Source organism: Vespula vulgaris, chromosome 17 (assembly GCF_905475345.1).
Source record: "Vespula vulgaris chromosome 17, iyVesVulg1.1, whole genome shotgun sequence".
NCBI lineage: Eukaryota > Metazoa > Arthropoda > Insecta > Hymenoptera > Vespidae > Vespula > Vespula vulgaris.
In genome coordinates, this window is record NC_066602.1 from 3,786,305 (window position 1) to 3,803,813 (window position 17,509).

The 17,509-nt window shown below is 32.6% G+C and overlaps 1 protein-coding gene across 7 annotated transcripts in view; it reads left to right on the plus strand.

The window, feature by feature from the left end:
* Nucleotides 1-17,509, plus strand: part of LOC127069891 (lachesin-like) — an 87,755-nt gene that overhangs the window by 37,867 nt on the left and 32,379 nt on the right. For 6 of the 7 annotated variants that reach the window (XM_051007547.1, XM_051007548.1, XM_051007551.1 and 3 more), the window contains one exon: nucleotides 17,467-17,509. This exon is cut by the window's right edge and continues 55 nt beyond it. In XM_051007547.1, the coding sequence (XP_050863504.1) occupies nucleotides 17,467-17,509 (43 nt within the window). The remainder of the gene's footprint in view (nucleotides 1-17,466) is intronic. The other variant, XM_051007554.1, reaches the window with a different exon arrangement.

Below are 17,509 nucleotides of genomic sequence, written 5' to 3' on the forward strand. Positions count from 1 at the left end.
TGAGAGCTTTCTCTCTCACGCGTGCCGTGCCACGAATGATTTCATCGTTTTACGAATTGTTTTACGAATGGTCATTAGGTACAAGAAAGAGAGAGAGAGAGAGAGAGAGAGAAAGAGAGAGGAGAGAGAGAGAGAGAGAGAGAGAGAGAGAGGGGATATATATATATGTATCATATATATAAAAAAGATATATTAAAAAAAAAAAAGAAAAAGAGTGGGAGAGAGAGAGAGGGAGGGCATAGAATTTTTTTTTTTTTTTTTTATCGAATTAGTAGATATTGATTTTAATTGCATATTCTTTTGTAAAGAATTACTGGATTTTTTTCTTCTTTTTTTTTTTTTGCTTTTTTCTTCCCCTTTTTCTATCTTTCTTTTCTTTTTCCTTTATTTTTTTCCCCCCCCATTTCGTACCAATTAATACCAGTCCCTTTTTATAACTTCGATTTTAATTGCGTTTTTGTTTGAATCTAAATTATTGGATTTTTTGTCTCTTTCATTTTGTCTTCTTTATTTTCTTTTCTTTCTTTTTATCAATTAATATACTTGTACGTCTATTGATATCATTGATCAAGGGTCGGCCGAAAAATTATTTCTGATATCTATACGCGAATGATTTCGAGAAATCTATTATCTATGCATTCTTTTACGAGATCTTTTGAAATCAATTTTAGTGAATAATACGTATCAATATATTTTTTATAATTATTATCAACTATATAATTGTTAATGAGAAATAAAATTGATATTGAATATATAAAAGAATTAAATTGAAATTAATATAAAGAAGATAGATAAATAATGTAATAATAATTACATAATATAATATATATATACATATAAGTTATACATTGCTAAATAAAAATGAAAAAAGAAAGCAAAAGAAAACTTTTGCAAAGAAGCGAAACAAAACGAAGAACGGATCATAAAAATCGATCGAGCTTCGAATAAAAGAAATAACAAGCTCAATTTGTAATATCGTATCCAGATCATATTACTAATCTCCTTTGAACATTGATTTAAATACCGTTTAAATAAAAACTGAATCGAAAGACACCGTCGAACCTTGGTTACAAAAGGGCGTGGCGTTCGAAGCTGAAGTGGTTCAAACGGGTTCTGAGCCTTCCCGAGGTAGCCTAGGTTCGTACGCGGAGGAGTTAGTTCAGCAACTTTTTCCTTTGACGATGAAAGATATTAATTAAACTGTCACAGCCACGGGAGCACGAAACCTCCAACTTTATTTCGCCACTTACAAGTTTACCACTTAAGCAACACGAGAAAGAGAGAGAGAGAAAGAGAGAGAGAGAAAGAGAAGGAGAGAAAGAGCTAGTGAAAAAGAAAGAAGGAAGGAAGAGAAGGAAGGATAGGTGAATAAATAGACGAAACGTAAAACAACGACGACAAAAAGAAAAGAGAGAAAGAGAGAGAGAGAGAAAGAGAGAGAGAGAGAGAGAGAGACAGAGAGATAGACAGATTAGTACACACAAGAAAAATGAAAATAAAAATTTACTAATTAATTCCAAGATTCTTTTCAATTTAACTTTTATGTTCTAAGAATAAACAAAAGGAACAGGTAAGAAATATATATATATATATATATATGTATAAAGAGAGAAAGAGAGAACTAAAGATAAAGAAAAAAGAAAGAGAGAAAGGGATAAATGAATAAACGAATGAAACGTAAAACAATGAAAACAAAATGAAGAGAGAGGGAGGCAGAGATATCACAAGAAAAATGAAAATAAAAATTTACTAATTAATTCCGAGATTCTCTTTTATTTAACTTTTACGTTTGAAGAATAAACAAAAGATAGCGCTAAGTAGGAAATAGAAAGGGAAAGAGAGAACCAGAGATAAAGGAAGCAGAAGGGAAGAAAGAGAGCGATAAAACGTGAAACAACGATCGACAAAGAAAGAGAGAGAGAGAGAGACAGATAGAGAGACAGACGGATCAGTAGATAAAAGAAAAAAAAAAAGATAAAAATTTACAAATTAATTCCAAGATTTTCTACGATGTAACTTTCACGCGATAGTAATAAGATAAGTAAGAAGAAAAAAGAGAAAGAGAGAAAGAGAGAGAGAGAGAGAGAGATGTATTAGTACACAAAAGAAAAAAAGAGAGAAAATAAAAAAGTCTACTAATTAATTCCGATCCTCTTCGATTAAACTTTCATACGTCAAGGATAAAACTTTTCAGGGGGCGGTACGTGACGTTAAAGGAAAAAGAAAAAAAGGAGAGAGAGAGAGAGGAAGAGAAATAAGAAATAAAGTAAAAATAAAGGAACAAGAAAAAAAAAGAAGAAGAAGAAGAAAGAAAGGAAGGACGAATGGGAGAGAAGTGGAGCTTAAAAAAGGGATGGGATTGGTGCGTGATAGGAATCACAGAATTGGGTAGTAGTCACACATGTAGGCGAGAACTAGGGTCTTGCAATACACACTGATAAGGGTATATCGTATACACACGCACATATGCGCACATGTGGGAACAAGGTATATCTCTATAGAAATATATTCTATATACGTCTGTATGTGTGTATATATGTAAATAGATATTGGAAAGAGAAGGGATGCAGTGGCTCGCGACGCATAGAAAGCTTCGTGTTCCGCATGTGCGATCTTACTAATTTCCGGAATCGAAGCTTCTCCCTTGAGGGAGGAACGGAGTAAACGAAAGAGAGATAGAGAGACAGAGACAGAAGGGATGTAAAGTCGAAGAAGGGTTAGGCAAGAGAGAGAACGAGAGAGAGGGAAGGGTTGGCTCGAATTCGATTAATTAAAGTTCGAATTCGCGAAGCTTCGTGAAAATGGAATTATCGTACTCGATGTGGTGACTTTCGGAGAGAAATAGAGGAAGAAAAGAGAGATGGTTGAATATTAAAGAAAATATATAAAAATGTGTGTGTGTGTGAGAGAGAGAGAGAGAGAGAGAGAGAGAGAGAGAGAGAGAGAGAGAGAAAGAGACGGTATAAGAAATTAGGGAAAAATAGAAGCGAGAGAGATGAAGTATGAGAAAAAGGATAGGATGAAGAGAGAGAGAGAGAAAGGCGATAGAAAGGGAAAAAATATAAAGAAGAGTGGTATGAGATAAAGAGAGAGAAAGAGGTGAGAAAAAGAGAGAGAATATGAGAAATAAAAAGAGAGAGAAAGCATTAGAAAGAGAGAATATGAGAAACAGAGAGATGAAGCTACGAGAAAAGTATGAAAACAGAGAGAAATGAAACTGAAAAGAGAGAATGAGGTAAAGAAAGAAAGAGAGAGAATACATATAAAATAGAGAGCATAAGAGGAAAAAAGAGAAAGCGATGAAGAAAGAATAGAGAGGTAGAGAGAAAAGATATGAGAAAGAAAATAATAAAGAGAGATAGATATAGAGTATTAGGAAAAGAGAAGGAAAGATAAAGAGAGAGAAAGAATGAGAGACTAAGATAGAGAGAGAAAAAGAGAGAGTACGTATAAAAGAGAGAACAAGAGAAACAAAAGGAGAGGAGGAAGAGAGGGAGAAAGAGAAAGCGAGAAAGAGTATGGGAAAAAGAATAACAGAGAGAGATAGAGAGAGTATTTTATATATATATATATATATATATATATATATATATATATATATATAAAGTAGAAATAAAAGAGAAAGAGAGAGAAAGTACGTATAAAAGAAAGAATAAGAGAAAAAAGAAAGAGAGAGAGAGAGAGAGAGATAGTTGGTGACCCCAAGCTTTTCTCTATCCAAAAGGGTCGAACCATGTAACAGCTTGCGACTTTAACTGTGAAGGAGGTTGGAAAGAGGAGAACGAGGAGGAGGAAGTTGGGGGTGGTGAAGCTGGTCGTACTGGTGGTGGTTGGTTCCCTAGGATATGTATTTACGGCCGTCGAAAAGTGAGAAAAGTTTTGGAGAGCCGGGATTGGAGAATTTAAGATCCTGTGAATCTGTGTAAGACCGATGGAGTTTTCTCTTTTTTTCCTTCTTCTTCTTCTTTTTTGTTTTTTCTTCTTTTTTTTTCTTTCCTCTTCTTTGGTTTTCTTTGGAACCTTTTCGATAATCCGTTTTCACGGGCCTCTTCTCTTCTCTTCTCTTCTCTTCTCTTCTCTTCTCTTCACTTCTCTTCTTTACTCTTCTCTTCTTATTACGAACACAAGAGAATAAGACAGAGAAAGAGAAAGAGAGAGAGAGAGAGAGAGAGAGAGAGAGAGAGAGAGGTAAGGGTGGGGTTGGAAAATACGAAGAAAGGGATTTAGATGGTACCTTGTGGTTTGTAAATCAAGTTAGTAGAAAGTATAAGAATAGGTATTTGTTCGAAGGAAATTTAACGCTCTCGAAATCGAGATTATATTTTCGATCATAGATCGATTGTATTATATGTCAGGTTATCCAAAGTATAATTAGATTTCGTAATGATGAAATAAAATATTTAAGTAAAATAGATATACGTAATATCTTAATATTTATATAGAGTGCACGAGTAGAGGATGGTTTAAGTATTCGTGCAATAGAAATATGAAAATAGTATGTGCTCTGCTGTCTGAAAAATATCTTTGTTAATATGTTCTAATATTAATTCGTTTCTTTTTTTTTTTTTTCTTCTCTTTTCTCTTTCTTGTCACCTTTCAATCGTAATAATATATCGTAAAATTGTCAAATCGAATTCCCATAAATGTATTAGATATCGTGGGAAGTATTACGTTTCGGTCGAATAAATTTAACTTTGGAAAACGAGATTGTATTTGGGATTAGATCCGATCGTATATACCGGGTAGTTCGTTTAAATATGATCACCTAAATATCTCGTCGAATAGGGATTGTACGAAAAATATTTTTTAATATGTAAACGTTAATGGTATCAAAGGATCCAACGTACGAATAAAGAATACATTTTTTTTATTTTTTTTTATACTTCTTTTTTTTTCATTGAATATATATAATAAAACGATTTCGAAATGGCCTTGCTTTGTTAAAAACTATTACGCAAACTTTGTATCTAGGGAGATCGCGAGAAAAAGAAAAGAAAAAAGAAAAAGGAAAATATTGATAATCTTGAAAATTCCAAAGCGAAAGAAATGATCCTCGAAAGAAAACATTCTTACCTTGCATCGATCCTTTCATTAACATTTAAATTGAGTAAAAAATATTTTTCGTGTAATCGCAATTCGACGTGACGTTTACATGGTCTTATTTAAATGGATCACCCTCTATATATACATATATATATATTTTATTAGGAGGGATAATGAGATTCCTCGAAACAAGAATATATATATATATATATATATCTAACTCGTATATAGATTGATCGTTATATAGAAACGCTAGAAGATTACGTTTGTGGTGTGGAAGTTCTCTTAAACCATAACGAAACTTGAAATTAACGTCTGAAACCCCATGAACGCGCATACCTTAATCAAACAGGGGGTTTTCCTGGTAACGACAAAATTTAACGCCGTAATTTCCTTTATTTGGCCGACAAAATATTTCGCTTTACCTGTTGATCCTGATAATTAATGGTTGATTACGAAAGAGAGATAGAAAGATGGACAGAGAAAGAGAAAGAGAGAGGAGAGTTAATAGAATTTTCGTCCGAACACTCTCTTCTCGAATTTTCTATCGATTAGAAGATAAAAGGAAAGAAAAATAAGATCTTCAGGATCGTACTTATCGTAAGGCGCATTAAAGTTTACCCGAGACCCCCATTCTCTATGGGTGACACACGGTTTTTAAACAATTGTTTACTTATAAAGAATAAAATAAAAAAAGGCAACTTTCTGTTATCAATTTTATTTATTTGTTTATTTGATTTGTGTTTGTATGAATTCGATTAAGTTAAAAATAAAAAGAAAGACGCGAAAGAAAATACCTATTCCTGTGAATTTTTGATAAATTTAATTAACTGAAATAAAATTTGTTTTTATGTGGTCTGACAATGATATTTTGCGCGTAGGAAAAGTATAAATCATTCGGCCCTGAAGATGTCGGAGGAAGCAGAAATGAGACTCTCTCTCTTTTTCTCTTTTTCTCTCTTTCTCTAAGAAATGAAACTCGTTCAAATGCGATTTCAAACGAAATATGGTTTCGATTTTTCAATGGGAGAGCACGATGATTAAATGAGAATTTTTTTTTTTTTCCTTTATTAATCAAGGATGTAAATTTTTTTCTTCCTTCCTTCCTTTTTCTCTTTCTTTTTTTTTTCTTGCTCAAAGTATCGAATCGACGAGTAGGTTCGTTCGGTATTTTGGAAAATATTTTACATATATTTGGATTCTACAAAAAAAAAAAAAAAAGAAAAAAAAATTTAGCCGCGAAAAAAAAGACAAGAAAAACAAACGCATCAAATCGAATCGCATCATAGGAATACTTGTTTCGTTGAAATAAAACTTTCATATAACCAATTATTCCTAAAAACTTTGCAGGCGTAACGAAAAAAAAAAAGGAAAAAAGAGAAATTCCAAAATAATTAAAAACCCATGTAAACTATCCTCATGGAATCAAACCAAGCCAATGTGGGGAAAAAAAAAGAAAAAGAAAAAAAAAAGGTCTGCAAAAAAATTTCTTCGTTAAAAATTTCATATATCCATTATCCCAAGGAACATTCTCGTTTTCTACAAATAATACCTTAAAAGAAACACGCGTGTAACAAAAATAATCCTATTAAACGAACAAGCAAAATAAAAAGACAAAGAGAAAAGAGAGAAAAAAAAGAAGGATCTGCAAATCCAACCAAGAAAAAAAAAGAGAGAGAGAGAGAGAGAGAAAAAAAGAGAGGGACAGAAAAAAAGAAAAAAGAAGAAAAGAAAAAAAAAATGTTCACGTCGAAGCAATAATAATCCTTTCTTTATAAATCTCATCGAGAATAGTTTCTCTCTGTCTCTCTCTTTCTCACTCTCTCCTTTCCCTAACTCACCTCCAACCACCCCCATAGCTACCCCCACCCATTGTGTCCTTAAGGACAATAAGCTTTCGCCACTTGGATGGACGGTTTAGTCAACAAATCCTACTTCGTAGCGAGTTTTATAATACTCCACTTATATACTTGTCTGTCTGTCTGTTTGTCTCTCTCTCTCTGTCTGTCTATATACAAGAGAAAGAAGAAAGAGATAGAGAAATTCGTTCGGAACAGATTTCATAAGCCGATGAAAGAAAAGGAAAACATACAAACGAACGATTACGGAGATTTCTAGTTTATTGTCGAGAGTTAATCGTTATTGTCTATACGCATACATATACACGTACATATATATATATATATCTATGTATCCTTTTTAATCTTTTCACTACTAATCGAAATCATAATGTAATGAAAAGAATAAAAAGAGAGAGAGAAAGGTTAAAAAAGATCGAAAGAGAGAGAAAGAAAGATGAAAAAATCTGTCTGACACGTGACTCAAACAGGAGTATAATATTTTCGGTTATCTTATTATCGTTCCTTTCTTCGGAACAGAAGGCAGACATCACGATGATAAAAATCTTTTTGTGAACGCATAATATCATAATAACTATGTAAATCTCGTAGGGTGCAAGCCCACGAATAGAGAGAATCGGGTATTCGTATGCTAAATATCATCTCTCTCTCTCTCTCTCTCTTTCTCTCTTTCTCTCTCTCTGTGTGTGTGTGTGTCTCTGTCTCTCTCTCTCCTTCTCTTTATCTCTATCTATCTATCTTTATTTTTCTCTCTCTTTTGCTCGCTTCAACATATGCTGTTCTTTATCCCATAACACATACATACATGTTTACACGTGTACTTATATGTTCACGTATATATGTACATATACGTGATAACGAGTTCAGTTAACTTAAAAAAAAAAAAAAAAATAAAATAAAACAAAATGATAGTATAACGAAAGGATTATTCACAAGTCTACACTTGGTAAGATTCAAATCAAGTAAAATTAACAATCCCATTCTTAAATCAAGTAAATGAAAAAATGAAATACAATAAGGTAAATAAAATTACGATACGGTATTATCGACAATAATGAATATTACTATCGATAATAAAATTTGCTAGATCTTAAGAATTACGATAACGTGATATAACAGTTATTTTTCAGTTTTAATTCATAAATAATTTTCTTAAATTTTCTCTCTCTTTTTCTTTCGTACGTATGCTCTTTCATACATACGTTGATACACACGAGCAAATAACAAGATGACTTACGAAAAAAAAAAAAAATAATAATAATCGAACATTGAGATTGTACGATTCATTGAAACAAAGATCAATGTAGGATTAAAAATAAATCCTTCGAAATCCCTTTCTGAGAACTGAGAAGTTGAAGAAAATCCAAGATAAGAATTAATTATGTATGGATGGACCCGATTGATTCGACTTTCGAAGGAAACAGGAAATAAAGACGTTCTTGAAAAAGAATTTGCAATTAAAGTCTTTTCTCTTGTAAACGATGTCAAGGAACGTGAATCGAGGTGTTGAGGAGAGAGGGACGAAAGAAAAGAAAAAAAAAAACAAAAAAAAACAAAATGAAACAAAAGAGAAGAAAGAAAAAAAGAAAGAAGAAGAAGAAGAAGAAAAGAAAAGATAAAATAAAGAAACAGATGTAGAAAAACGAAATGATTATTCTAAATACAAAGAGGATTAGGCTCGTTTGCTAAAGGACACAACGAAATAATTTCTCAAGTTTTGAACATACGTACACACGCACACGGAGAGAAAGAGAGAGATTACTATTGGAGGGTTTGCTAAAGTAAACGAGCGAAAATCTTGGCTAAAGATTTCTCTTTCGTAGTGTGGTACTCTATGTATGTATGTATGTATGTGTAAGGTGGCACGATACCTTTCTTGTGAATTTCTGTTTACCTTGTCTGAAACGATGCGAGTACTTTCCAAGGTTCTCACTTTGCTTTTGCTCAGACTTATATACTTTAATCTGATTGGACTGATGAGTTCTTTTCTTTTTTCTTTTCTTTTTTGTTTTCGTGAAGCATTTCCTTTTTTCTTCTTCTTTTCTTAAAATTTTTTTCCTTTTTTTTTCTTTTTTGTTTTCTTCTTATCATTATTATAATTTCGTTAAGAAATTCTATTTCTGCTGTTATATCAAAAAAAAATTTTATGATACAATTGCGTTAACAATAGGTATAAAAAAGGAATAAAATAGAATTACAAATTTTTCTTTCAAAATTAAAAATAATTATACGATGCGTACGTAGGCGCGCGCGTGTATAAAGGAAAAGTAATGAGAAAAAGAGAAAAAAAAAAAAAGGAAGAAAAAGCATCCAGTAAAACCGCAATTCTAATTCCTATACGTTTTAAGAATAAAAGTAGTAAGAGTCAAGCATAAGGTCGACCAATGAAAAATTTTTACCGCCTTTCAATGAACGATTTCACTCAACGATTATTTTTTATTTTCTTTTTCATAGCAAAATTGCGGCTATTTCGTCGTTTAAAATCTCTCTCTCTCTCTCTCTCTCTCTCTCTCTCTCTCTCTCTCTCTCTCTCTCTCTCTCTCTCTGTCTATCTATCTATCTATCTACCTCTCGAAACAAGATAGAAAGGTTTATAGAGCAACGCAGTTTGTAATTTTGGACTTGATGCGTACCGTTGGGGATTTAATGTATGTAAACTCGTGCCAAAATTTGATAATAAAGGTCAGAAGTTATGGTAATTATATTATTTCACTACGAATTAGAGATCTACCTCTTTGTTTTATTAATTAATAATTTATCTATATAGAGATGAAATTAAAACAAAAAGATATATATATATGTATATATATATATACATGTATATATATGTTTATATGCAAAAAATAAATAATGAAATTTAACAATAATTCATGTTTTATTTTTTTTTACGTTCAACTTTTAAAATTAAAAATCAAATCATCATTCAGTTAATTATTACTTTTCATACGAACGAAACGAACATTAAGATAGAAAGAAGGAAGGCAAAAAAGAAACAGGATACGAATGAATAAATCGAGATTTAAAATTCGTTTTTACGGTGTACACGAAATGCATAGAAGTTTCGTATTGTTGTAAGATAAAATTAAAAAGGAAGAAAGAGAAGAAACAAAGGAAAAGAAAAAGAAAATACATAAGGCGAGATCATAAAAAATTCGTTTTCTGTTTTTCGTATAAACGAAATAAAAAAAAAAAAAAAACAAATAAGAAAAGAAAAACGTAGGAAAGAAAGGAAACAGGGAAATTCGTTCGTCATGTTGGTGTTTAAATTGCATGAATTTTTGTGCTGAAATTAAAGCGAAGTGTTTCTAAACTACGACTTCTTATCTTGAAAGTTAACTATTCCCTCGTAGTAACTAGAAACTTTATTAAGGAGTTCCTACTCCATGGAAAATCGCAATTACCAAGACTTTCCGATATTAATGTTCAATTCTGGATAATTTTACGAAACTAGATAAAGCTTGAGACACTTTTGAATCGCAAAAGACTTTTCGTCATATCTCGAGATGGTCGATAGTTAACAAGGATACTTCTGAGATCATTAAGTAATAGAGGAATATTATCAAATTTTTATTAAACGTTCAAATTATCATTCTATTTCTCACTTTAATTATACGTCCTAATATTACAGAAATTGTTAAATATATATATATATATACTTTTACTTTTTCTTCTTTCACATAATCTTGAAATTAAAAAGAAGAAACAATAATAATAAAAGAAAGAGGAATACAAAGTTCATAAATTAATTTCTTCGACGAAGTAAAAAAAAAAATTACGACGACGTCCGAAGCTTCCACGATTTATATTTAAAAAAAAAAAGAAAGAAAAAAAAAGAGAGAGAAACACCAAAAAGAAAAGAATGAAAGAGAAAAGAGAGAAGAAGAAAAAAGAAAGAAAGAAAGAAAGAATAAGAGAACATAAAGAAAGGAGAGATAAATAAAATATAAGAACGTAAGAAATAACATACGTACACTTCATTTTCGGCTCCTGCTGCTATCTCATTTATAATAAACTGAAGGATATTTTTCCGCGTGACGTCACACTCCTGAATATTTTCCTCGGCAACACCCGTCTAGCTTTCTCCGATCCCTTATCCCCACCCACCCCCGACCATCACACCCCGTGTGCGACGTATCACGAGAGATATTTTCGGCTGTATTTTTCAACGGTAGAGAATCGTTGCCGAAATAAGAAGGTAATTTGTCGAGAGCCGCCACGCGGAAAAGCGTACTACGCCTTATTGTGTGTGTGTACACACACACACACACACACACACGGACATATATATATATATATATATATATATATATATATATAGAACCACGCCTTTGGTTGGACAGAGACGTGCACAAAAATGGTCGGTAAAATGTATTTTCGGTAAAGAGAGTATGAGAAGATCCGTATGGCGTCGTGATTTCGTTTTCCATTCGCTCTTTTACTTCGTCCTTCTCTTCCTCCTCTTCTTTCTCCTTTTCGTTGGGAGGTTCTCCATCTCGAACAAAAAAGAAAAAAATAAAAAGAAAGCTACTGAAAAGTGTATTTCTTTCCACCAAAAGCCGATCTTCACGTCTCGTTGAAATATAATTCGAATAGTTATTGCAATTTAATTTTTGGATTTCTCTTTTTTCTTTTCTTTTTTCTTTTTTTTTTTTTTTTTTTTTTTTAAGGAAAAAAATACAAGAAGGAAAATGTCAGTTATCGTGCTCGAGTTTAAAACGTGTTCCCAAAGGATAATTTGCTCTATGGAGTTGACATAGATTTCTTCTTTAAACACATCGACGCACTGTAATCCTGAAATTAAAATGAAAAATAAATAAATAAACCCGTCTGTTCTCTCTTTCCTCTTTCACCTTCTTCTTCTCCTCCTCCTCCTCCTCACCGCTCTCTTCCTCCTACCTCTCTCGTAAAAACCAATCATAATAACAAAGAAAGAAACGACCTATCTAGTAACTTTATCCACGTGGTCATTTACAAAGCTAATTTATTCAAACGATCTTGTTAAATCGTCTATAATATACAGAGATATACTAAATTCGTATTTAGACACAGAAAGAAGCTCCTTGTATACTCGTTGATTCTTTTGTTATAAATGAGTTTGAATTCTTGCATCCATCATCCTTTCTCTTTCAGGAAAATCGCTTGACGATTTCAAATTCAAGAGAGAAAGAAATAGTCAAAGAGAGAGAAAGCTGCTCTCTTTCTTTCTCTCTTTCTCTCTCACACACTCACTCTCTTATCGTGTTCTCTCGAGTTCTCTCGGGTCTCGAAAAGTAGCGGACCGTGCATTTCCGCTAATTTTAACGGAACCAGTGGTTCGGTAAAAGTGTAACGTGGTTTTATATATATATATATATAAATATATATATATGTATGTATGTATGTATATAGAATTTAATTTGACCACCTTGTTTTCGATAATATAGAAAATTATCTCGGAATAAAGTTGGTGTATGGTTAAAAGAGATAAATATAATTACGTAAACTTTATAACTTCTTTTTCCTTTCTTTTCTTTTTTTAAATTATAAATTATTAAAGATATATTATTATTATTATTATTATTATTATTATTATTATTATTATTATTTTTACTATTATTATTAATGATATTGTTATCGAATGACGAGATACTCCGTAAGAAAAGAAAAAAGGAAGGAGAAGAATAAAAACATAACATATGAAAATCTTTCAACTATACAATTATTATTGAATCGATTTTCTTATAAAACATGACTGTGCATCGTACAAAATATTTTGTAGTGGTCCAGTGAAATGAGAGGAGGAGGAGGAAGAGGTGGGATGGGGGTACACTCTTTACATACATACATACATACATACATACATACATACATACACACACACACACATATATATATAATTCTGAAGCCTTTTCGGTCAGAGTAACCGCAAAAGGTGTATGTTCCATAGTACTAACCGGCAGCAGCGGTGAACTGGTTGAGATTGAATTATTTTTCTTCTCTCGAATAATTTAGCCATAAAATAAAAAGGTGTGTATATATATATATAACGGTTGTATGTGTAGGCTCGTAACGTGTGGCGACGCCTTTCTAGAAAAATTTCTCTTTCTCTCTCTGCCTCTTTCCTTCCTTCAAACATTTTACCACAGTCAGCCTCTCTTTCTCTCCCTAACGTTTTACTTGGTTTATCTCTCTCTCTCTCTCCTTTAGCTTTCCTATTCTTTCTCTTTCTCTCTCTCTCTCTCTCTCTCTCACACTCACTCTAACATGGAACCCGAAGCTCCACTGGTACGGTACCCTTATTTTCTTCCCCGTTTTCTTATATTACATTCTAGATACGGAAACGCGGAAGCTGAAAATTCTACTCTTCTCTCCTCTCTCTCTCTCTCTCTCTCTCTCTTTCTTTCTCTCTTTCTCTCTTTCTCTCTCTCTCTCCTTGTTCGAAGCCCTGGGCTGTTTCTGTCAGTGAATATCTTATCATAATACCAGAGACGTTGTTTCCGTGGGACCGTCGACTGAAAGCACTCGTTGGACCCAACCATTCTCTCTCTCTCTCTCTCTCTCTCTCTCTCTCTCTCTCTCTCTCTCTGTATTTCTAACGCTATGTAACACCCCTTTCCACACCAGTGGCTTGTATAAGTAGTTTTGACGTATCTTCGGATATCGTACCTTCGCTCCGATACACAGCTGCAGTTTCAGCTATTTTTACACTTCGACGATACAACCCTTTTTTCCGTTCTATCTTTACTTTTTTATTTTTATATTGTTTCCTCTCTCTCTCTTTCTTTCTGTCTATCTTTCGATCTCTCTCTCTCTCTCTCTCTCTCTCTCTCTCTCTCTCTCTCTCTCTCTCTTGATTTCTTTATCTCTCTATCTCTTCCCGTCTCTTTCTTTATCACTCTTCCCCTGTTTCTCTCAGTTTTAGATCGGATATGTTCTGTCGAGTCGAGCAATACTTATAGAAAGTTTAACTTCGATATTCGATATTGACATAGACGAAAAGAAACGTTGAATTCGTTTATACTTACGTTTTGTCTGATCTCTCTCTCTCTCTCTCTCTCTCTCTCTCTCTCTCTCTCTCTCTCTCTCTCTCTCTCTAAAGTCGTTTATTTCTTTCTATGTCTCTTTCTACTTCTATTTCTAATTCTCGTTACTGTCTCCTATTCCTTCCTTTGTTTCTTTGATTTCTTTTGTCCTTTGTCTGTACGGAATTAGTCGAATACTTGAATTTTAATCGACTTACAGGGATTTGCTTCTCTAACTCTATTTGTATCTCTCTCTTTTTCCCTCTCTCTCTCGCTCTCTTCTCTCCCTCTATGTCTAGCTCTCTATCTCTATCTTGTTTCCTCTCGTAAATTTAATTTCGTTTAAGGAGGAGTAAAGTTATACCTAAAAGAGCTATTTTACTCGTACTTATCCAATTTTGATTTCTATTATCACTAGTTATTTTCGTATAATGGTAACGCATTAGTATTTTACATTTTTTCTTTTTTCATTCTTTCCTTTTTTTTTCGTTTCCTGCCAGTTACTTCGCAGTAGTACTTTTAATAAAAATTTCTGTGATTTCGTTCGAAGTTGAACTCGAAAAGAAAAGAAAAGAAGTTAAAAAAGAAAAAACAAAACAAGAAAAAAAATTGGAAAACAAACAAACAGAAAAGCAGAGATATAAAGAAATCGGAATCGATGCAACGTTGAAAAATCAAATTTTGTATTATTCCATGGAGAAGCTCGCGTGAAACCATCCCTTCACCCACCTACCCCATCGTAGTACATATAAACGAAATTCTCTGATCCACGTAACACTTTTTCAAGAAAACTCACTCCATGTTTCCTTCAATAAAAGAAAATAAACATACGTTCGACGATTCGACCAATAGAAACTTATCTTTATTTTTCTTCGGTTATCCTGGTGATTCGGTTTTTTTTTAATTTAACTATATTTATCTTGAGTTAGCAACCCGCGAATCGATCGATCCGTACCGTACTACTCAACTTGCTGATTCTAAAATAAAGAGAGATTTCAACCCCTCTTGCTTCCTCACCCTCTCTCTCTCTCTCTCTTTCTCTTTTATCCAATTAACTCGATCGACTTCATTTCGTCGCTTAAATTCATCCAACTATTGCCAGCGTGTAATTACGTTTAACATATTACATTAGAACGTTTCGTTATTTCGAGTATAGTTTCAAAAGGACTAATACTTTTTTCTTTTCTTTTCTTTTTCTTTTCCTTCTTTTTACTCTTGCATTTTTATCTTTCAACGTTCACGTCAAAAGCACACGGGTAAACGTGTGAAAAAATATAAGCATTTTTTTCAAGCGAATCGTTAGAAATAATAAACGAATATATTGTCTCATTTGAAAATATATTTAATGTGTTTTAGAATTTTCAAATAACACGAGTAATATTTAAATATATCGAAGAGTATCTAATTAACACCATAGTCTCAATTATCATTCAATTCTTATTATTTTATTATTATGATGATTACTGTCGACATTCTTATCTTTCATATTTTATTCTTATCGTTATTAACACATCATAAACAGATGATCGGTGTATGGCGGTTTTCTATTTATTAACCATAAGCAATTATAAATCTTCGTTCGTTTCTGAACGTGATGACGCAAGCTTATGACTAATGATCGGTATACGGGTTGATTATAAATTAAGGATCAATTTAATACCTCCTCTGTGTTAGAGAACCAATAGAAAACAAAATGTATAACCCACACAAACACACACACGTGCACACATCTTAAAAGAAATTTCATTATTTCATCCACAAAAAAAGAATTATATTAATTATTTTAATACATTACAATTAATAACTCAAAATTTTTTAATAAATAAATAAATAAACATTTACATCCTAACATTAAATTTTAATATTGCAAAATCACAACAATTTCGTTACTTTTATCGAATAAAAAGGAAAAGGAAAGAGAACAAGAAAAAAAACCCAATAGAGACGAACAAAGTAAAGATTTCGTGAAGCTGGCTGACTGATGGTAGTCAAGGGGTGAGGGATTGTAGGATGAACGGACGAAAAGAGAAAAAAGCAAGAAGAAACAAAAAACGTTTTAAAAAAAAACGAAACAGAGGAAAGAAGAAATCGAAAAAAAAAATAATAAAAAAAAAATATTTTACCTTCGAATATTTCGAATGCACGTAGAAAAGAGTTTGGATGTGGGATAGTATGGTGGGTCGACGGGTTGGTAGAGGTTACAGATGTGAGGGGGGAGTGAAGGGTGAGGGTGAGGGGGAGGGAAGGGAGGAGGTTTGTACAATGACATCGATTACTTAATACCAGCATGACACATATAATATCGAGGCTTCCCGCAAACGATGCGTAACTTCGATTTCCTATCAACCGTGAAGCTACTACACCGGCATTAATGGATGAAGCCGATACGTAGCTGGCGTCGAAATATGGTCCCCTTGGAAAAGCGAGAACTAAATGACTCGCTCTTGATGGATTTTCGAAGCTTCCGGTAGAAAGAGAGAGAGAGAGAGAGATGAAGATAGAGAGAGGGGATGAGAGAGAAAGAGAGAGGAGTATACATCGAGATGATGTATCCGTGTAAGATTAAAATTAGACGTGAGACATTAATCGGTTCACGAGAGATAATACAATGTAAGAATAATAATAATAATAATAAAAATGAATATTATAATATGATAATATTAATATCTTAATATTTATTTTTATTTCGTTATTTCATTGTCTTTCTTTCTCTCGTGAGATGAAGAATACATCATGTAATGTTAATTAATATCGTACTCTTGATTAATTTACGATCGATTTAGATTATCATTAAAATCGTGATCTAGAAGATGATATTAAGAAATATTGTCAATTAACTTTCCAAACAATGTACTCGAACTTACGTTAGAAGTGGCCTTGTTTCATTCATCCTTCTATAATACTATTCTATTGATAAGTAAGAGCCTAGATAATTTCGACGGTCTCTAACGAGCTCATAGACAGATAGTCGAGGGGAAACGAACACGAAGACACGACACTGCACACCCCGATCGATGTTGATTTATACTACTGAATTCACGCTGTAATCTCCCCATAGAAATGCAAACGAGATCTACCGTGTTCGCGAAAGCTCGAAAATCAACATCGTAACGCGTTACGAAGTCATCGTTAGTTCTAACGTTAGCTTGTAAAGATCTGCCAAAGGATATTTCTCAACGAGCAACAAAGTCTTTAGGATAAGAGAAAAGAAAAAAAAAAAGAAAAGAAAAGAAAAAAAGATATTTTCAACTAAACTAATAATCAGTGTGACCTTTACTTCTTTTTATTTAATTACTTATTTGTTTACTTATTTATTCTTTTATAAGATGTAGTTATCGTAAATATTAATAATACCAAATAAAGATCTTTCTTTCAATTCACATTTATACAACTATAACTTGAAATTCCAAAAACAATATTGCGTTAGAGATTCGAGAGATCGAATCGAATAAAATAATCATAACGTTATTACACACACACACACACACATATACACGAAATATATTATCTACCAAATTGTCTCATCTTTCTTTTTCTTTCTTCTTTAATTTTTTATTTTCTAGATGCCCCAAATTTTTCAGAAGCGATCGGTAACGTGACCGCGGC